The sequence below is a fragment of the Condylostylus longicornis genome, unplaced genomic scaffold (genome assembly GCF_029603195.1).
Source record: "Condylostylus longicornis isolate FDR11 unplaced genomic scaffold, ASM2960319v2 ptg000027l, whole genome shotgun sequence".
NCBI classification, from domain to species: Eukaryota; Metazoa; Arthropoda; class Insecta; order Diptera; family Dolichopodidae; genus Condylostylus; species Condylostylus longicornis.
This window is the reverse complement of record NW_026577996.1, coordinates 7,750,986-7,774,837: the sequence shown is the minus strand read 5'-3', so window position 1 is coordinate 7,774,837 and position 23,852 is coordinate 7,750,986. Positions and strand designations below refer to the sequence as shown.

The window sequence follows — 23,852 nt, the reverse complement described above, 5'->3', positions numbered from 1 at the left end:
CAACGCTGATAAAAAACAAATTCAGTATACGAACATCTAACATTCGTACAGGTATAAAAATACGAGCGAGAAAATTATATTTTGAATAAATAAATATAATTGTAAAAAAAATTCAATTAATCAAATTAAGCAAGCATACTTTGATCAAAAAAATGAAAATTGATGTTTCAAATTCGATTCTTACCATAAGCTATTATAAAATCTCATTTTTTATACTCTCTTCTGATATCTTCTCTTCTCATATCTTCCCTTCTCTTGCCTTTTCGTTTGCATTACTGTAAACTGTTCACAAATGTCAAAGTTCATAATTTTTTTTAAAATATACAAGATTAAGGTATACTTTCTTACTCATACTTATTTATTTTATACACATATGCAAAAAAGAGAACATATTGTTGATATTATACACACTACAGAAATCTCTTTTCTTCCATAAAATTTAAATTGTCATATATACTATATAAACCGTAATATTATCAAGAGTTAAAGATTCAAATTTAACCGCACATCCTATCCCTATTTTGTCATTGGTAGAGTTTATACCTATATATATATATGTACATATACATAAAATCTGCATGCAATATATCATTGATATACGTAAAAAGAAAACAAGAAGATTTCTTTTTAAAGATTTTGGCAAATCATTGAATTCATGTCGATGTCTAAAATATACCGAAAAAAAAACAAATGTTATAAAATAGTGTTATACTATAGTTATACTATACAGTATGCTTGCATATATTTGTATATGTATTTACATGTTATCTTCTCTCTTTCACTATTTATATACTTTAATCCTCTCCTCAAAATCATCCTTTTACCAAATATCATTAAATCTTCAATCAAAATCCGATAATAATAAATAATACTATGCTAGTTTTACATACATACATATATATATATGCTTCAGAATTATACTGTTGCACACAAACCAACATACAGAGTACACAAAAAGAAATATAACACATAATATATTTTTCATCCCTTAAAAATAGAAAAGGAACTGACTGAGAAAAGAGAACAAATAAAAACAAAGCAAGAGAAGCAAAGAATATTAAATGGCAAAATTGGAGATCATTAAAACTAGATAAAAAAAAATAACAAAATAACTTGCGAGAGAACACAATTTATAGCCATTTTATTTTTATATAACTGTTATGGATCTGTATAACATATTCTTATACAAATCTATATTGTTATACTTACTTTTATTTTGTAAAATATTATCGAAAATATCGAAAAATTGGAAAACAAAAAAAATAGTAGTATCATTGCTTCTATATATTTTATGATTTAAAAAACTATATTGATAGATTGTTAAAAGAAAGAAAAGAAAAATAGATCCGATTTCCGCATCAGGATGTATTCAAACTAAACATGGTTTCCAATTTGATGCAAAAATAATGAAGCATATAGCACAATCGACACACACCAATGAATATTTGGAAAATGTACTTGTAAATAATTATAGAATGTGAACCGCTTTATCTAAGATTATGCTCCTAATTGTAATAAAGAGAAAATTTCACTGAAAAGAACTTTAACTTTAGGTTCATATTTCGCTTCTGTTATATTTCTACCTTCACTATTTTAATTTTATAAAACAGTTATATTATTAAATTTTAGCTCATTATTTTTTTATATAATTTTTTTTATATTGAATTCATACAATAAATAAAATAGTTTTTTAACTCTAAGCGTATAACACTTTACCTGTATAACACTTATAATTGTATATGTTTACAAGAGGTATTTTTGCACATTTATTCCCATAGATTGTTTTAAAATTTTTATATTAAAAAAAATATACTTAGATTTCACTATTATACACATTATGTATAACAAAATTTCTATTTAGAATGTACTTCCGACTACTCCGAACTAGTTGAAAGTAATTTTTAAATGGTTTATCTTCAATAGCTACTGCAATACAATATTCTCCCTTGTATATAGGCTAATGTAGTCAGAAATATTATATACATTTTAAGTGTTATATTTCCGTAAAAGGAACGCAACAAAAATGTACATACATTGTATTATTATAAGTGTAATTAGTTCAAAAATTTTATAACATTTAAAATTCGAATACAATTTGGAAATTCCATACAAAAGAAGAACCTAAAAGAAAAATGAAATTAAATAAAATTTTTTTTAATTTCATGGTTAAATTCAATTAAATATAATTAAAATTTTCATATATAAAATTGTTTAGAAATTATGTTTTTCATACCCGGGTAGCTTTGAATGCATACACCTACACTATGTATTTAAAATTTACTTATATAATATATAATGTTGTTGATTGAACTGTTGAACTGCGGTCATAATACACTAAATGATTAAAACTGGTATAAATTTGCAAAAGAAGATATTTCTTATACGTTCAATTACAAATTGCCTGTTTAACCTTGTATACCAAACCTTAAATATGTTATCCAGTTCCGCCAATTTAATTCGTACCATCTTGAACTTTATATAAGTTGTCGTTAAATATTATAGCCTTTGATACGGTTTCGTTAATGTAGGAGGAATGACATGAAATGTGTGAGTTCCTAAAATGTAAAAGGAATTCGAAATAGTAGCAATGAATAAATTATCAAACGGAATTTGAAAAATTTTATCAAAATCTGAAAAAGTTCCCATTTCTCAAGAAATTTTTCGCTTTTAAAATTGTAGTAACTTGCAACCATAGAAATTCCGTTAATTAATTACAATATACTTTTACTTTTTTTTATGGAACCACCGACAATTTTGTAACCCCCGACAACAAATAAAATTCCAAAGAAGAAGAAAATTGTTAATTTACGAGTAGAAAAAAAAAATGAAAACGAATTTTTCTATCAATTAAGAAAATTTCATTTTAATTTTCCACTGAAAATATTTTCATTTTTCTTCTATTCTATTTCGTCTTCTGATGGTTGCATGTTGCAAAAAATTTGTTAACATGCAACTCTTTACAATAAATTTTTATTTAATTTTTTTATTTGTAATTATTTCGTTAGTTTTTAAGCTGCTTTTCATTTATAAAATTTAATTTTTTTTTATTGAAACTGAAAGGAAAATTTTAGAATAAATAAAAAATTAGAGAAAATGCTGTTGTTTTTGCTGATGTTGAAACAAAAATTTAATGTTGCATATAATGTCAAAATTAATTTATTTATTCACTCGTTTTCTAAAAAATAATTCTTTAAGAGATTTTTCAATTTTAGTCTATTCCTCCGTGCCACTGGTGCCTCTTTAATTTGTATAACAAATAAGCTTATAGTTGCTATATGCTGTCTTAGGTATATCAGCCGGCTGTTTGAAGAAATAAAATAATGAACTACTTACTGCTTTAAATTTATCTCGGTACATGGCTTTAATTTTTTCAATAATTAGGTCAAATGCCAAACTCTTTGGCATGTCAATTGAATGTCAATTTATATTGTTCATTTTTTATAGCCGTATAGGCGAAATTCAGCTAGAGAGCGCAAAAACATTTACAAAAACATTAACATACTAGATTCCGAAATGTTAATCTCACTGTACAACACAATGTTAACTTGTTAAAAAAAGTAAGGTAAATGCAATGGCAGCCTCTTTGTCTCACGTAACATAGTGAATCTTATATTTCTTATAACATTTAAACTCTCATCTCCTGTTATTGCGTTTAACTGCTTCACAACGATTGATTAAAAATTCTTGTGAATTTCTAGATCTGCTTGTACTCTAGACTTCACTCAAGGACTACTCAATTCTTGTTGTATTTATGTTGTACAACTCGCATATCACATGTTTCTTAAATTTTATTTTGGTACAATTTCATAAGTTCCTTAGTTAGTATTGACGGATACAAATTTTGTCGACATTTATAAATCAAAGGGGCTCAAGCTGTTCGTTTTGGATACAATAAGTTATTCTATAAGTATACAATCTGTGCATGTTGCAAGTCCTTATATTTTCCCGAATGACTAGTAGAGGAAAGTTACAGAATAGTAACTATAGTTGTGCTAATTCTAGTTGACATGTATTAAAGTAAACTTTCGGGTTGATATTGCTCCTCAACTATTCTCCTACTATTTAAATGGAAAAGTAGGCAGGAATTTTATACACACCTTAAAGAAAAACTACATAAATAGTGCCTAGCAATATAGTATGAAATGTACACACATACTCTAAGTATATATCAGAATTGTATTATTTGTTTTGTACTATTGTAAATAAATGCCATAAAACTCTTTTTTTTACATAAAACTTCATACATACATACACAAGTACTTCAAGAACTCAAAAACAGAACAAATTGTAACAAAACTATAACGAACAATAGAAATTTATTTTAGAAACTCTTATAAAAATATTATGAAAAAATAAATTCGTATAATTGTCGATTTAAAAATAAAAGCTCTTTAAAAACCGAGAATAAAAAATTTTATTTAAAAGTGTTATTTATGGAAAATAAATTTTAAAATTATAATAATGTAAAATTTTTCTTATTTTTTAATGTTAAATAAAATTTATTTCAAAAATTTATTTATTAAGAATAAACCATTATCAACACCGCAAACAATTCATTTAATATTCTTATGTTCTGTTAATTATCAAAAAACATTTAAACAACACAACATGTATGAAAGCTATCATACATGTATAATACAGAAAGTTGTTGTAAACACACACAACTAGGACTGTTTTAAGGCTTTAGTACACATGGAAATTTTGGTTTTTCAATCCAAATTAATTGCGCGCACACTTATGCAACTTAACTCTTTAAAATAATTCAATTGCAATCAGTTTTCAAAAAAATTAACAACTGTTTGATTGCTCAATAGCATGCGATCATACATGTTGCATGTGTATGCAAAGCAATCAAACAGTTTCACAACTAAAATTTAAATGTTTGCCAGACCCCTTACTTTTCATTTAATAACAATCTCCATTTTATTTATACTCTCACTCTCATCGATTTAATAGGAAAGAGAATGAAATGTAAAAGTATACTATTACTATGCCGCTATATTTTACATTAAATTTACTCTTAAAAATACTCTTTAATATTTTTGTTCTAACGTATAGCTACCAGAGAAATATTATAAACAAATTGAGTAAAAAAGAATATGCTTCAGAATTTTAAACTCAAAAAATTTTATCATTTACATTAGCATAGTATATTGTGTGTAATGTTGTGTACTCGTATAACACTATGTAAAATTTTGTTTCATATCCTAACAATTTTCTGAATCTTTTTCTTTATTAAAAGGATCATTTTCAAAAGGAAAATAACAAAAGCCAATACCATAAAGAAAAGTTTTTATAAGAGTTTTTTTAAAACTATTGTTAGAAAAATTATTTTTTGTTCTAATAGCTCTAAATTTTTCGAACACACACACTTTTGATATGCTTTTAATTGTTACAAAATAATTTCCTGTTGTTGCCATTTCTTTATTATTCTATTTCTTTTGACAATAAATTTTACATGGAACAGAAAAAATATGGAAAAAAAATTTGCAATTTAACCTTTTACTCCAGCAAAAAAAAAACACATGTTAAAGTTGTGAATCGGCCAATAACTCATATGACCAGTCATAATTTTATTTTTAAAACTGAGACCAATTTTAAAGCTATTAATAAAATATTTTTTTCAAAATTATTTACTTTTAAAATTTTACTTGGAAACTCTATAAATATTAGGATTACATTACCCAACCTTAATCCTCTTTTTGAAAACAAATAGAAATTGGGTACATGTGTTTTATTTTGCAAATTTTCTAAATTATACAAATATTTTTATTTATGGAATTATTGTGAATTGTTAGCCTGATTTAATGAAAATTTTCTAAAATTAAAGTCAAATTTTTAAATAATAAAATTTCAACTTCTAATGGATAAGAGCAGAAAGTTGTGTTATTCCAAATATAGATCGGCTAATCATAATTAGCTCATCTCTAATTTACTAATGACTAATCAAGAAATTATTGGCATGTTGAATGCATAATTATAGTGTGAGTACATGTATTTTAAAATATTGAATGACGGATGGAATTTAAGAGCATGAATCCTTCGAAAATTTTTATTTATATTATACTTTAATTTTAAATTATGAAATACCTTAACTCTTAATTTCTTATTAATTAGTTAGTTGGTTTAAGTATCTACCATAACCTAGACGAGACGGTGTCCCAATTAGCACAAATCTGCCGTTTCCTTAAATGTTACTAATTCCTTGCAACAATTAGGCCGTTATTTTGCCTTCAGATATAAGGCCAGTCACTAGATTAATCACTACTTTTACTAGATATAATGTCATCAAATGAAAACAATTTAGGGGTTTGCAAATTTGGCCTATTTTTTACCAAATCCCTATACAGCTACGACACAAAGGGTTAAAAAACATGCCTCAATCTGGCTGTGTGTTTTAAATTTCCTAACTAATATCATATTTTTCAAATTTGTGTCCGCAATTACATTCATTGTAAATTTTTTTTGCTGGAATTGTTATCGAATAATTCTATCGTATTTTAACAAATTATATACATGATCCTTCATTCTCTATCTATAGCAATTACATAAAAAAATTCCATTGTAAAATTTTTCGTTATTCAAATCTAATGAAGCATTTAATTTTAATAAATTTTACTGTTCAACTTTTGCCTTCATTTGCTCTCAAAAGAAAAAATAAACTCTTCAAAATAATTTTGTAATAAAAACACCAAAGTATTGAAATGGCAACAATTTCATTCCATAATTAAAATGAAAATAAAAAATATTTTTTTTTTTTACAAATCAAAAATTAATGTGAATGCAAAAATAAAAAACAAAAATTTTCATAAAATTGATGTACAAAAGTTCATAAAATGTTAAACAAAAAAAATTGTTTTTATTCAAGCCAAAAAGCAAAAACACAAAAATAAAACATAAAAACAACAATATGAAAAAACACACAAAAACAAAAAAAATAAATTGAAGTGTTACAAAATGTCAAACTAACAAATGATAAAATACATGCTTATTTAAAGAAAAGCATACTTTTAGGATTTATATTGTCGTATTCACAATGGTATACAATGATTACACACATTAAAGCATATACTACATTTGAAAAAAAAATAAATTTTGTCAATTTTTGTAAATTTAAATAAATTTTTTAAAGAAATGTTATTTTAACATATATAGTCCCTAACAATATGCAATTAAATAAATTAACTAATATTAATTTAAAAATTTACTATTAATATTTTTTTTAGACAAAAAACGCATTAACCCTAATATTTGTGTCTATCCCAACTATTTCTCTCTTTCGTAATACCCGTAGCAGTCGACAGACAATAAATTTAAAACATAATTAATATTAATTTTATAATTCGGACATTTTTTTTATTTTTTTCATATTTATAATATAATTTGCATAATACTTCAAATAATTTGTAAAACATTTTCAAAATAAAATATTTGAAAAATTCGATCAAAATTTATTACAAAAATGTGCAAACACCACTGATTTATTTTACTGATTTTTTAAGAATTTTCATTTTACTCCTAAATATATGCAATTTTTTCAAATTTGTTATTTAAGCAAATTAAAGTTATTTAAGTGAAATATTATAGAAAAATCACATTTTTTGATAGCTATTAAATTAGAATTCAAAAAAAAAAACTGACTAAATTTATTTTGTCATTAAGTGATTTGTAAATCTCAAAAAAAAATTTTATTTTTTTTTCACATTATGTGAATTTCAACAAGCATATAGCATTAATATTGACATACATTCACATATGGTGATGTGTGAATGTGAAAGAAACTTTATGTACGACAAATGCAGACAAAATATTTCTCATTTATTCATTCACAAAAAAAAAAAAAAATGATTTTCCAAATGATGCATGTAAGTTGAGTGTATAAAAATTTCAAGTATAACTATAACGAAAATTACATGCTAAAAAAAAAAAAAAAACCAAGGAAAATGGGAAAAAATTGTAGAAAAATGGCATAAAAAAAGAACTGTACAAGAACTTTTTGCTTCTTCTCTATCATTTTTTCTCATTTTTACAAAATTTTATTCCCTATTTTGAACAATGATGAATATGATACAAGAACCCTAAAGGCATACTATATAATAAACACCCGCTTGTACAAAAAAAAAAGAAGAGTTCTGTCCTCCTTATTATCCTTAAATTTTGTTCCCTATATCATCCTCTCTTTGAAAAACACAATACACACACACACAGAATCACTTGTAATTTGCTTCATTCCGTTTAAATACAAGCATTTCTTATTTCTTTTATAAATTTTTTTATTGAATTCATTTTTCTCTCATTCTTATATACAAGATCTCATAATAGTTAAGTTTATTATAGTAGAATTACAACTATATTCAATCTATAAAATCTAATATTTATTGTTAAAATTGTAAAAGAATAGCTGTATAAAAATTTCTTAATTCAATTTAAACTGTATACGTTCTCTATTATATATACGTTCTTAGTATAATAATAAAAAGAATGAACCTATGCTCGCATCTTCCCATACACACTGTAGCTACGCTGACAACATCACAAATATTAAACATTGTGTACTCGTATATATAAATGTGTATCACAAAAAAAAACCATTCACAAAAAGTGACAATATTGTTTGACACTTATAAAATTGATTAGATGTCAAAATTTTGTGTACACAAACATGTACAATTGGGCATTTATGACATGTTGTCAATTTAAGTATACTCTTTCTCTCTTCTCTTCTAATCAATAGAATTTTTGATATAAACTGTGGGGAATTCGGTAAGGTTAATTTTAAAGTACCATAGTTTGTTTGTTTGCTTTTCTTGTTTTGGAGAAATTTTATAAAAAAAAGAAATGAAAATTCAAATTTGAGAGAATATTGAAAATACAATATTCAAAAATGCAAATATTGGATTAATTCTATCAATTAAGCTTCATAAGCTTTTTCATTGAAAATTCTAATTTTTGTTGTTTGTCACTTATGAAGAAAAATTTAATTAATAACCAATAATTAAATAAATGAGATAACCATTCAGTTATCACTCATCTCATTGTTTTCTGAGTTTATTTTTAAATAAAACTCAAATTCTCTCAATAATTATTCTCTCAATGCGTTCTTTTATCGAATTTTTTTATAAAAATTTCCGAAAATTTTGTGTGTGTGTTTCCACATAATAGTTAAAAATTTATTTCAAATTTATTCAATAAAGGGCACTTATTTATTGGTATACAGATCCCATAAAAGTTAAAAAACTGAGAGCTTATGTGTAAAGTCTCAACTATGATTAATTTTACTCCATTTAATGCCGCGTTCATATTGCAAACGTTGTCGTTAATTCGATATAAAAATTTTATTGATAGCAAAGTTTTACAATTTTGTTTGAAACACACTATACATTTTTTTTTGTGTATACGTACGTATAAAAGTTTATCATGAAAAATAACTGACTGTAAATCATAAGTAAAGTGGAAGTTTTAATATTTACTTTGTATGTATGTGTATTTATGAAGCATATATGTGCCTTTAATATAGTGTAAAGTGGATCATGTTGTAAATTTTCCCTTTAAGCAATTTTATATACATATGTATATTTGTAAAAACTTTTGAGTTATATCCTTCTTCTTCTTCGTCTGATACAGATACCATTTACTCCCATTTATAAGAGTACATAAAATGCAAATAAAAATAGCTCTTAAAATTCATATATTAAAGTATATGTAAATATATCCTTTTACTTTTAGTTATATATAAAGTAAATGTATGTATAATAAAATTGTATATCATTTACACGCATAAATTATATTTAAAGTTTTATATTTTATGCCAAATATATTTATATTGCCCCAGTTAAAAAGCAGAATTTCCTAAGTACATAATATAAATATTTTGAGTTTTATATATTTATTGAAAGTGAGTTATGCTAATTTAGGTAGACGCGGCCCGAACTCTTTAAAAACTGAAAAAGACAATTAACATTTACATTCGCTCAGTTTGTAATGCACCCGAAGAAGTAAGACCCAAGAAATTTTTCCTTGTAGTTTGCCAGTGCCGGACATAAGGACAGGAAATGGGTTAGAAATTTATAAATTTTTGGTTTTTGTACAGAAACCAAAACGAAAACCTATAAGCTCTGTTATTGCATACGCTGAGGGGCAAAACAGAAATTTAAGGAATATTAACATAATAATTGAATTACTCTGTTATAATTATATAGCTAAATTAAAATACTCGTACACTAATACTAATATATAAATTAATATGGCCGGATATTTAAAAATCAAATTTTCTACATCTTCGTTTTTTTTTTGCAAATCAATCAACTAAAACTGTTATATTTTATGACTTAGTACTTTACGATTTTTAACCAAAAATAAATAGACCTATATTTAAAATTGTTATATGTATATTTATATTATTATATATATACATAATTGTACTTATTATTATTAAATATGTTATGTATCCTTTACTTATATACTTGTAAAGTATATCACACATTACAGATTCACTGAAGAATATAATATTGTGTAAATACAAAGTGTATAGGATATGTTCACTTATATTTGAATATGAATGGAAAAGAAGGAAAAATGAAATAGAGTGTAAATTGAAAATTAAAATAATATGAGTTCGTGTTTGCTAGTGTGTGTGTGTGTGTGTGCATGGCTTTATTATATAACAATATATATATGAGGATATGTAATGCAATATATCTAATATTATTCAATTCTTTTGTTAGATGATTAGTTGGTAAATTGTTAGTTGCTTTTGTTAGTTTTTTTATTATTTTTCTCGAGAAAAGAATAAAAACTTTTCCGTTTCAGTTTTATTTATTTATTTTTACACAAACTTACTTTGTATTTTTAATTTTTTCCTTTTTCTTTTTTAATTCACTATTTTATTTAATAATTTACTCGAAAATGGTTTTTAATACAATATTATATACTCGTACCTTATGTATATATATACATATATGTATAACACATTTGTATGATAAATATTGTTGTTTGTATAACACAAGGTGTTTTCTCGTTTTTAAACTTAAAACTTCTATATAATATTATTCTCAATTCTTATATACATATATTTCAAAACATATAACTAAAAATTTCTCTATTTTCAAGCTTTAAATTTCATTTCATACAAAATGTAATCATACTTAAAGTATTATCATACAAAATTAAAGCTTACAACATGTTTGATATTATTAAATTATGTTATATAATTTTAAATTATGTATTTCGTATGAACAAATTGCAAATATTGAATCTTAATTTTGGTAATTTTTACTTTAAACAATTAAGGATTGAAGTACAAATTAGAAACAACAATTAATTACCGCTTCGTCCCTGCTGTGAACATAATATTATTTTTCTTACAAATATTTATTGCGCCTCATTGGAAATAGTCTGAATTAATTTTAATTAATAAATTACAAATTAATTATCTTACCCTAATTATTATTCAATAATTTTCAAAATATTGCTAATTAAATTAGTTATATATGAATAAGGAAAATTACATTATTAATTAAAAATATTGACTTTCCTTTAAACTACTTATTTATTTATATGTACACACCCTGTATTTACTTTCAATGTGAAAAAATAAAAACATGTATGTAAGTAAAATATAAAATAATTTTTGTCTTCATCGTATTTAATTTGTATACTCGTATATAAAAGAATAAGAATGAATTAATGAGATTTATACCACTTTACAATAAAATATAACAGATCTCATATAATATTACTAATGCATTTACGTAATTTTGGCTGGAGTATACTTGTATAACTATAATCAAAGAGAACAGAACATATTTTAGCCTAAACATATTATGAGCTATACAATTTGAATGTACATACATTTACACTTGTACCAAATTTAATTTCTCATTTAATTGAATATTAAACATGCATGTTATATGCGTAGGCGGTATTAACAAATTAATTAAAATTTTACATATTTTAATAAATTAATTTAAAAAAAAAAACTATTGAATTTAAATATTTTAATTTGGCAATTAAATTTTTACATAAATCAAAAATTTTAGCAGGAAGGAGCTTAAATGATGTATGATTGATAAGAGCTTGTGTATGTTTGATTTCAATTCCTTTCATTCCAATTCTTTTTCATACCGACAAATATTAATGATTTATTTATCCAAAAAACTTAATTTATGTTTGATCATAAATAAAATGCTCTAGACTTACGTATACAATCAGACATAATCAATCAAACCTACTTTTTTGAATAATACTTGACGATTTAGTTTGATTGATGAAATTAAAATGTCATTAAATTTTTAAAGAACGCAATCTATTGTGTGTAATCAATATTTGATATCTTAACCCTACTAACTACCATTTATCTATGTAAATTTATTCAACAATTTCATACTATTGGTTCACAACCTGAATAAAATGTTTTAAATTGTATGAAAGCATCTATCAATTAAATTGTCAACAATTAAATAGAATAAAATACTTTAATCTTCTTTTGATTAATAATTAAATTAAATTTTTTATAAATTATTTTTAAATTTTTTTTATTTTCTCAAAATTTTGAAATGGTTTTTATGTTATACATAAAATTCTTGACTTATTTTTCTGTTCATATATATACACAACATGACAATTTGTGACCTTTTTTTTCTAAATAAATTGGAAAAAAAACAATTCTTATGTTTTTGTATGTTTTTGGATATATATGTATGTGTATATATATATTTTGTATGAATGTGAATGTGTGAATATCAACAAAGTGTTTAAAATAAAACTAAGCAAAGAAATGTAAGAAATGAGAAATGAGCTCCAAAATATTAAATACATACCAAATTCAAATTTAAAGAATTTTATTACTACGATCTGTTATTTTTCGAGTCAATTTCCCCTGAAAATTGGTACTCGAAAAGATCTTCTACAAATTAAGAAGCATTAATATTTGATAATATTACCTCATTGAAGAAAAATTTATCCGGCGGGAGGGAAAAAGAAGAAGGAAACGGTTAAAGAAACGTGCTTATATTACTCCATATAAAATATTTCCAAATGACGTCAGATTTTTTAAAAATTATGACTGTCATCAATTGTCCAATAAACCTTGCAAGTTTACAGACCATGCTCCAAAATTTTTTTTCAATTTTAAAAGTAGTAACGTCATGTTTATATTATTTACTGCTCAAGTTCTCATTCGTCTACTCTTTAAAATATTTTTTGCTTTCAGCAATTTTTGTCTTTTTGAAAATGGCAAACACGGCAATCACGTTCAATAGATTTTAGTATACACTCTGTTTAAATTGATATTAAATTAAAATATGATATTTAAGAAAAGAGAAAAAAGTTAAAATCCATTTTTATACTTCTAAGAAAATAAAATTAGTTTTCATCCCCTAAAGCTATTTTATTAAAAACAGAATATAAAAATTTTTTTTTATTTTATTATGTGCGCTTTTTTAATAGAAAATTTTTCTAGAACAATGAGAAAAAATAAAACAACTTGAAGGAGAATTTAATCCTACTGATACTCTATATTTTTATAGAATATTAAACTCTAATTTGAAAATTCTATACACACAACCGCACACATTTTCATTCAAAGGCACACAAATACATACGCATACATACATATGTAATGTGTTTAAAACAAAAATAAAATTATGAATAAAAGAGTTTTTTTTTAAGTATTTTATGTTTTAAAAGAATTTTTATTCTCTTCAAAAATTAAAATTGAATTTTATGGAAAATTTTTATGATTCTCATAAACAATATTATAATAGAAATAATAAAGAAATGCTGAGAAATTGGATAAAATTATAACAGAGACGAATGACAAATTATATGAAGTTCACCCCGAAATATTCACCTTTTTAAAGAAAACTCATATTTGAAGAGAATTTAGAAAAGTTGAAGAAAGAAAACTCAAAAATATTCTCTAAAATAAGACAAAATTTTTTAAAACACAATGTTAAATAGAGTTTTATTTGAAATTCAAGATAGAAATACTATTTCTTGGTAATAAAACTCTATGGTGAATATAAATTAGTTTGTAAAATTCTGTGGTGAATTCTAACAATACTGAAATGAGAGAACATTATTAGAAGAACAAATTGAAGCAAACCAAAATTCTAAAAAGCTATACACAGCTACGAGTTTCGATAGCGAAGCAACAAGTTGAGCTCATCGGAAGAATTGAAATCGAACGAGGGCTACGAAATTATCTACAAATGCCCCCAAAAGTTGTAATTTCTTGAATATTTCATTAATTATCAAAATATCTATTCATTTTAAAGAGAAAATAAACATTCTCTTTTTTTCGTTCTTGTTTTCCAAGTTTCGTGAGTTTTCTCAATTTCTCACGAATAAAGAATGAATAGATAACTTACGAATTACTATACTCTTAATTTGATTTCGTCTAAATTCGTTCGTTCTATGTCTTAATATTGAAAAAATCTAGACAAATATTGCATATGGATTCAAAGAACGATAATAAAATTATTTAGAATTAAAATTCGAATTTTTTAATTTCTTTTAATACTTGAATAAATATAGTTCAATATTTTTCTTAATTATTTACCTATTATTCTTAACACAACATTAAATGCACAGAAACAATGTTATCCTTCTCTTGTACCTAAATTTCCCCGATGAAAAAATAAAAACAACTTTATACCTGAAAATTTTCATCATCTTGACATTTCACTGAAAAAAAAAATGTTTTTATTTTAATGCAAAACAAAAACAAGAAATTTCAAAAAAAAATTTTACAATAAAAATTTCATTTGCCTTTGAGAACCCCTAAATCCCATCATGTCAATTAAAAAATTTTCTCTGGCATATTTTTATTTTCATAGTTCCTGATACAGAATCCTTCAAAGTTACTAAAAGTAAAATCTGGAAAAAAAATGCAAAATAACATAAAGACAACAGAAGAAATAAAGGAAAACCTCAATATAACACAAACCATAAAAAAAAATATATATAAAAAAAAAAGACAAACAAGAAAAGAAAAAGATATTGTTATACAACAATGACAAAATCACAGATCCTTTCATATTATAATCTAAATGTTCGCGATGTAAAGACAAAAACAAAACAAAAATAAAGATTTTTCGCGCTCTATTTAAAGGATTTTGATTCCCGTGTAAGAACAAACAAAAAAAAGGAATAACACTAGCGTTGACTTGACATACAACAATGATTACAATAGTTTTTTTTTTGCTTTTTTGTTTTTTGTTATACATAATGTTAAATTCTAATGGTTATTCATTTACTGTAATATTCATAATAAATCCTTCATAATTTTTCTACATATTTTTTTTATTCTCTTAGAATGATAATATTGTGTTGCATTCAACAGTAAAGAATGTGCATGTTATATATACAGTAATACAATATAAGAATGCAGCAATATAACAGTATAATTAGTATAACAAATAACCCAGTAAGACCAAAAGTTCGATAATTTTTGTAAATTGTAACATTTAAATTTACTTTAGAATTATTCGTACCATTATGATTTGTTTTGTTTAGCTTGAAAAATCTTTTATACAAAAAAAAAATCTGTTATACAATCTGTATAACAGTTTTACTTTAATTTAACCAAGTAACCTATAAATTCAAATATACAATGCCGAACGTCATATAAACTCATATAAGCAATACCAACGTTAGTAACTCTATCAATACTTTTGTGTCAGAATAATATTCGATAATTATAATATTTTAGATAATTTAAAATATTATCAAAATTAGCATTCAAAATTGGGATTGTTTCAAAATTAATTGTGTAGTTTCATATTTATTTTGGTTTACTGGGTAATTCATTAAATTACATTCTAGTTTGTAAGTTGTGGTACGTATGTTTTGTATATTTATTATATTTTAGTAAAAGTATAGGTGTTTTTGCAGTTTCCTTATATTATAAATGAGTATGACACCCAAAAGAGCAGTCATGCCATTCACTCTAAAGAGTTTCTTGTTTCAATTATTTTTTATAAAAAAAAAATTTTTATTTTTCATTTTTTTTTCTTTTTTTACTTCGGTTTATTTTTATTAAAATGGCAAAATGAGGATAGCATAAGCGTTCATTGATGCTTTTTAAAATCATACTGTTTACACTTTCCTGTTTCTTGAATAATTTTTGTTGTTATTACCCGTATGTTTGGTTGTGCATCATTAATATCGTATATTTATTTATTATAAAAATAAAAATATATTAAATTTCACATTTTATTTTTTCCTTCCCATTTATTTTTCTCTGTGTATTTGTTTTGTTTATTTATAAAGCTGCATATTTATATTTTTAATTATATAGGTTAATAAATTCATTTTAATAATTTTGACATTAAATATATGGTGTTAATATTACAAAAATTTACATTATAACCATTGCTTGGCACTTGTTCTAAGTTATATTCTATTATTCTAGAATGGAAATTAACCTTATGACAAAACTTAAAACTACAGCTTGCAACAATTTTCAAAAATTGCTGAAAAGTTTTCCAAGCTATATAATAGTTTGATCAAACTTTAAAATTGTTCTGACACTTGTATACTTAGTAAGCAGTCATGTATTACATGCTATTCGAATGGAATTTAAAATTTTAATCAGACTTTTACGATCTTATTTTTAAATTTTGTTTGATTGCAATCGGATGACATCTATATTTTTCGATTTAGCAAAAAAAAACGTTTACACATCAAACTCTCATCAAACTTTATTCAAATCATACAAAATGTGTGAATTATGTTGGATTTTAAATTTAAGTTCTCCAAAATCATTATTTTTAGAGTTCAGCATTTCACTTCCTTTTCCTTTTTTTTTTTAAATCAAAATATTATTGAAGTTCCTTTATTCCTTTTCGTCTAAAAAACATGCAGGATAATTTATTAAAAAAAAAAACATATTTTTACTTTTTTCTTTTTTTTATAAACATTTACTGTCACAAGTTCAACCATTTTACAATTTTTAAAATGATGATTAGTAGTCGCTTTGTCACACTCACGATAAAAAAATGATGCCATTAAATCCGTTGCTTTTAATGCCTGATGAAAAACTGGAATAAAGACGAAATAGACCAGAATGGAAAAAAGTAAAGACCAGAAAAAAAAAAAAAACAACAACAATGTTGTCAAACAAAGTCAGGGTTGCTGTATGACCCTCTATAATCTTAATTTAGAATTTGATTTTGTTACTATGACAGCTTTGTAAATTACGATGAAATTTTCATTGGTTTCAACAAATGCTTTGACACTTTCTCCAAATATTTACTTGTAATATGACAATGTTGTTATAACAAGCACAAAAATTGAAAAACAATATTCCATAAAAAAGCTATTAAAATTTAAACTGAAATATTGCGAATGTGAATAACAAGAAATTGAAATTTTCACATCATTTCATTCTACATCATAAGTGAGAGAAAGACTAATCAAATAATAAGAGTAATTTTTATAGATTTTAACTATGACAGTTCAATTAAAAAGCAGTGAATTTTAATATTTGAGAAAATGACGTCAATTTAATTGCTACAGGGGTGAAATTAAAATTAAACACTCATTAAAAATGAAATCGTTTTCGGGAAAATTTTGAAGACAATAATAAATGACAGCAAGAATAAGAACAGAAATCGATTCTTAAAAATTGAGTACCCAACTCAGATTCGTTGACAACACTTCTAATTTAACATATCATAATTCATAAACCATATTTAACAAATAGAAAATATAGGACATAGGAAATCGAATGATTTTGCAAAAATCAAAAAATAAATGAATTGAAAGAAATATTGAGTAATTTACATTGTCATTTACTTCTCTCCCTATAACATAATTCAAACTTCTAGAGGTAGAATCTGGATTCTAGAGATTCAAAAATTTTATTGAAAAAAAAATAAAATTCTCTAGTAATCAAATATTAGAAATAATTTTTTTTTCAATTGAAAAATATTTTTATCGGATAATTATTTTGAATTCGAGTGCCTATAAGATTTTAATTGAAGAAGTATTAAACAGAAGAGAGAGAGAGAAAAAGTTTTCTCGCTTTTTCCTTTTTGGTTTTTTTTCAAATGAAGGGTAAAATGCATCACTTAAATTGATTATTCGGTTCAATAAATCGAAAGTGATTTCCCAGTTTTGTTAAACTATTAAAAGAGAATTAATTTTATAGATTTTGTAAAATTAAATTTTTTTTATGTAATAATTCTCAATTTACCTATTTGCTCTTTACATAGCTTTTCATTATTTTTTACTCATTGAGCTTAAAGTTTAGTATTTGTGCGTGTGCTCTCAGTTTATGATTAAGTACTCGTATATGAAGGCATTGGTAATTATAAATGTGAGAATCTTTAAAAATTTTTAAATCATGCACAATGAAGAGGGAGCCTATCGCGAATTAAGGCGAAATATGAAACGTTTCTTTCAAAAATCAATATGCTGCCGAAGAATTTGCCGTTTATATGCCTTATTCATATTCTAATATAAGAATCCGTTAAAAAAGTCCACTTTCTTTTCATACTTTGTTAATTCATTGGTCAAATTGAACTGAAAATCTAAAATTTTAGAAAACGATTTGTTAAGAGTCACAGTTCATATTTCACAGTTCTGTGTTCATTTCTCTCCAAGGATCACAGTCAAACTAAATACGTTGAACATATATCCATTGTTTTTTTTCCTTAAAATATCTATATGCTATTATATTTTATATTGGTTTTAATATAACCTACACATACATACATTATTACACACTTTATAAAATGAATATCTCTAAATTTCAAAAGGTAAATTTTTAATTAGTTAATTAATTTCTTTTATATAATCATTTTTTAGGCGCTATGAAGATCGTTCACAAAATACATGGAATTGTGCATCATGGTTTGAATATTTATTAATTGTAATTCTATCAACAATACTCCTAATTGGTGTTATTGTTTTAATACTCTTCTGGGTATTATATTATCGTGGTGGTTTAGCATGGTCAAATCAACCTGAATTACAATTTAATTTGCATCCAGTATTAATGGTTGGTGGGCTTGTAACTATTTCAGGATACTGTAAGTATAAATTTAATTATAATATAATTTTTTACATCGAAAATCGACTCATTTCTTGTAAAATCATTGCAGATTGGGCGACTAAAAAAATTTATTGTGACTAAAAAAGTCCACTCTGAAAGAGCCTAGTGTCTAGCCTAGAGTACTCAACGAATCCAAAAAGCTTTTCCGCGGAAATATCCAATAACGACATACCGCGAGGGTCACCCCCAGTTGTCCCTTTTCACATTGGTCAATGCTCCAGACTCATTTAGAAGATGATCGCTTTAAGGCAATCATAAGTATGTCGAGAAATCGTGTGAGAGTTGTTACGGGTTTCCTGACGGAACACCAGAATCTGACAAAAATTTAGAGCCCTTATGGCAGCACAATTGTTTATTGGTATATTATTGCTATATCGCTCCGTCAGTAACCCCTACCCAGGTTAAATTGAGCCCACGTTTAACGGTAGACCTTTTTCCTTCGATCTATAGTGTGGCCTTCCGTCGGGTAGCTAACCGACTACTACCGCCAACTATTTTTGTTTTAGATTGTCTCAACCCTAGGATGATGGCCCTTGCTGCATTCACAATAGCCAAATGCAATCACGAAAAGTTGAGAATGACCTCCATTGTTGCTGTTGTTCTTTAATTGCACCTGTAATGTACAGGCATGCCTACCTTTACAGCTTCCCCAAATTCTACTTTGTACTTTTGAGCCCCCGCCTCGTACGTGAGAAACGTCACCACCGTCATCATATACATCCACCCCATGATATAAGAGCCACATCCTAAGACTTGGCCGTGTAACCCTGCGCATCATGATGGCTCTGGTAGTCCTTGCGATGACTACCTCTTCGTGTTTGTTGCACCGAAACCCCTTGTCAAATGTTAATTAACAAGGGGTTTCCAGTTCAATGATTAACCCCTTTTCAGTTCAATGATTTCTCCTTGCAATTGTAATGCACGCAGACATCCCAAACTTATTTTCTATTGAAAATCACCACCATGGTCTTAGCCGGGTCTAATCGAATCCCCAGCGCAGAGCATCATCTTTGCCTTATTACGAAGTCATAGTCTATTGTATAGAGACAACAAAAAATTTCTGTTTTACCATATTATTGGCTATGAGTCAATACAGAAAACGAAAGGAATATATTCAAAAAATGAGATCTTACTATATTATTTATATTAAAATAATGCAAATATTAAAAAAAATTAATAAAATATTCTGTTTTTTCTTTTTTTTTTCAAATTCTTCATCAAACATATGTATACACATCTATGTATAGCAATACTATTGTACAGATTATGCAGATGCTTAAAACATATTTATGTTAAATTGGCTCATATGTTCTTCCATGCTTGTGCAGTACCATGTGTTGTATTGGGATTTTTAGCTGTATTTGAATCACATGAAAATTTATATCCAGATAAACCACATTTTACTTCACTTCATACATGGTTAGGATTGGTAACAATGGGATTATTTGGTTTACAATTTGTTGTCGGTTTCTTTAGGTATGTTATAAAATTATTTTCATTTTTATTATTATTATTAGATGTGACTTGATTTAATATGTGCATAAATAAATATGTTTTTTTATTTTATTTTAGTTTTTTAATTTTATTATGTTGCGAAAATTATACATACTCATGTCGATCAGCTATGGTACCAATTCATGCAAGTTTTGGTGTAGTTACATTAATGCTTGCAATTGCTACAGCTCTTACAGGAATTTTAGATGCATATGACGAGTAAGTATATTTATATACGTACAAACAAAATTTATTCATAATTTTTTAATTATTTTATTATACCAACTTGTGAATCAAATTCATTTATCGTATAAATTAAAAGACAATGCAAAAAAAAAAACAAATGAAAAAAATTATACTAGCACGTCATAAAATATGTATGTACCCGCAACGCCGCAATTGTATATATTTGGGATAATTTTTAAATTGGATCGCATTTTTCAATTGAAAAAACAATTTCCCACAAACTTATTCATTAAAACATTCATAATAATTTTTACAATAAATCACTTAGTGCATTTTTTTTTTCATTTCTAAATTTACAATTATTAACACTTTAATCTCCCGCAAAGCTTAGACTCTTTCTCCGTCAACTATAAAAATTTTATTAGATTATAATGCGATACGACTATAACAGATTTCTATTTTTAAATTGCCTTTTATAATAATGTTTTGTTATCGCATCAATTCCAATAGATGTTGCCATTTTCACTTACCGACAACAAGCACAAGCTTATTTTGTGGACAAAATAGAAATGAAATATGAATTAACTATTGATTTAAGAGCACGATCTTTATTAAGTTGACCAGTATGACCGTTGTTGGGGTGCTCCCGTGTGATATAATGGAATTTGAATTGCTAAGGGAATGCTTGATGCTCTTACCGTCCTGCCTAGGTATAAAAAGGGAAGTTTAATGTGGGTGGTAGCGCATTACGACGTAGACGGAAATAAGGAGATGGTCTCGCCCAGCGGCAACTCCTTTCATTTGACCGGAGCCATACTTTGAATGCTGAAGAGGAGTTTTCTTGCACTTCCTAAATGGTTGGGAGGAACGAACCAGAAACCCCACCTCTTCTATCCTAAATGCTCAGACCTCAATTCAACAAATTTATATTATTTCGTCGACCAGATTTGAAGTTCTTGATGGGTGTACTCACTGGACACTGCCTCTCAATAATCGAGATCTGCCATAGACGTATGAAACGGTGGAACACTTATTGTGTGAATGTCAGACAGTGGCTCTCTTACGACTGAAAGAATTTAGAAGTAGCTTTGTTATCCTGATAGAAAACTCGCGATTTATATATGAAACATAATCTAATAATTTACCATGTCTACTTAACTGAATTCGAGCAGAAAAGAATTTTTTACTTACAATTTATATATTTTCTATAACCACTTGTCCTAGTCCGATCACTTCCAGTTCTTTAAAAATTTTGAATTATTATAGATAAATTGTTTTAATTATTAGACCATGTGTTATAATTTTCTATCAAATTCAATCTCACAATTTTAATTTAATACAATGTGTGAGCACAATCTAAGAGGTAAATTAAATGTCAAATTATGACATTATAATGTCATTTCCACGATTATTGAGTTGATGTGCCAAATACTGTCTAGGTCGAAAAAACATATTAAGGCTCATTATATATTAATAACTACCAGAACTATTTAATCATACATAATTTTTCAATTTTCTCAATTTTTTAAATTTTTCGTTTTTTTTTTTTTTAACAGAAACACAAAACCCGAATTGGAAAAATATGTTATGAAATCAACTGGTATGGTATTAGTTGCAATTGGTATTGTTGTCTCATTTGCTGTACGAAGATCAAATGCTCCAGCTACTGCTAAAGTATATGTAACAGAACGTATTTAAAGAAATTCATAAATAAATAAAATAAAAAAATCATTAAATATAATTTTAATATTAAATAAAAAAATAAAAAGAAAAAAAAACAAATCTTTGAATTTTCAAAAAAAAAAAAAAAAAATTAAATAAAATGAAATTTACAAAACGCAAAATTAATATTTCAACATAACGAAAAATCAAATAAATAATTTGAAAAAAAATTAATTTAAAATAATTTTTATTCAAAATTAAAACAAACAAAAAAAAAACAATAATTATTAAATCGAAATTATTAAATTTAAAATTTTATTTTAATTTTTTTCCTTGTTTTCTTCCATTTTATATTTTTTTTTCATTTAATTATATTTAAAAATTATTTACAAAAAAATTATAAAATAAAATTAAATAAATATAAAATTGTTTTCTACTTTATTATAAATAATTTTTTTTTCGTAAAATGTTCTCAAAAAACCAAAATAATTTGATATTTATATAAAAATTCATAAATTGTTTCATACATACATGCATTCAAAATTATCTATAGACTATATACGTCATGTAAATTAACATTTAAATAAATAATAAAAATAAATAAATAAAAAAAAATTTATATGAATTAAGTTTAAAATGAAAATACAAAAAAAAAAAATAATAAATAATTTTTTTTTCGCTGCCAAATAATTGTAAACGACGACATAAAATGGCTGATAAAAAAAAAAAAAACACAAATCAAAATGGCTGCAAATTTATAAACAGTTATATCTAGTATATGTAGTATTTTACATATTTTATAAATGTGAAAATAAAAATTAATAAAATGGCTGCCAAAAATATTTAAAATAAAATTTAAAAAAGAAAAAATTAATCAAATTAATTTTTTTTAAAACAATTTTTGAATTTTTTTTTTTTTCTTTTAATTGAATTTTCCTTTTTTATTTTTCGAAATCATTCTATATAATTGAAATATATACAGTTCAATTATTTTATAAATCCAAAATATTATAAATATATACAGTCCGACCCATATACAAGCATCTCACTTAAAAAAAAATATTCTTTTATTAGCAAAAAAAAGCAGAAACAAATAAAGTCGGCTTTGTACATTTTTCTACTCTTTTGTTCGTAATTATCTATATACTCGCATAAACAGATCAGTTACAAAGTAAAAACCTTATATAAACGCAAATAAATTCGTCGCATTAATACCTTTCTTATGTTTTTTGTTGTATTCCTTTAATCAGCGGTGAATCTACCACAAATAGAAATGCTCACTTTTCATATTTTCGAAAAAAAAAATTTTTTGTTCTCTCTTTTTACAGCAAAATTAACTTAATAAAAATTATCAAACAGTGCAAAACAAAAAAGTGAAAATTTAATTCTTGGGCTTTAATTCTATGACTAAAAAAATTATTTATTATGTTTAATGAGCAACATTTATTGC

The 23,852-nt window shown here is 24.9% G+C and overlaps 1 protein-coding gene across 3 annotated transcripts in view; it reads left to right on the top strand.

Moving 5' to 3' along the window:
- LOC129607252 (uncharacterized) overlaps nt 1–23,466 on the top strand; it is an 82,390-nt gene extending 58,924 nt beyond the window's left edge. For all 3 annotated transcript variants that reach the window (XM_055518112.1, XM_055518113.1, XM_055518114.1), the window contains exons 3-6: nt 18,814–19,037; nt 20,308–20,536; nt 20,633–20,773; nt 22,297–23,466. In XM_055518112.1, the coding sequence (XP_055374087.1) occupies nt 18,814–19,037; nt 20,308–20,536; nt 20,633–20,773; nt 22,297–22,438 (736 nt within the window). In that variant the 3' untranslated portion in view covers nt 22,439–23,466. The remainder of the gene's footprint in view (nt 1–18,813; nt 19,038–20,307; nt 20,537–20,632; nt 20,774–22,296) is intronic.
- The last annotated feature ends 386 nt before the right edge of the window (nt 23,467–23,852 follow it).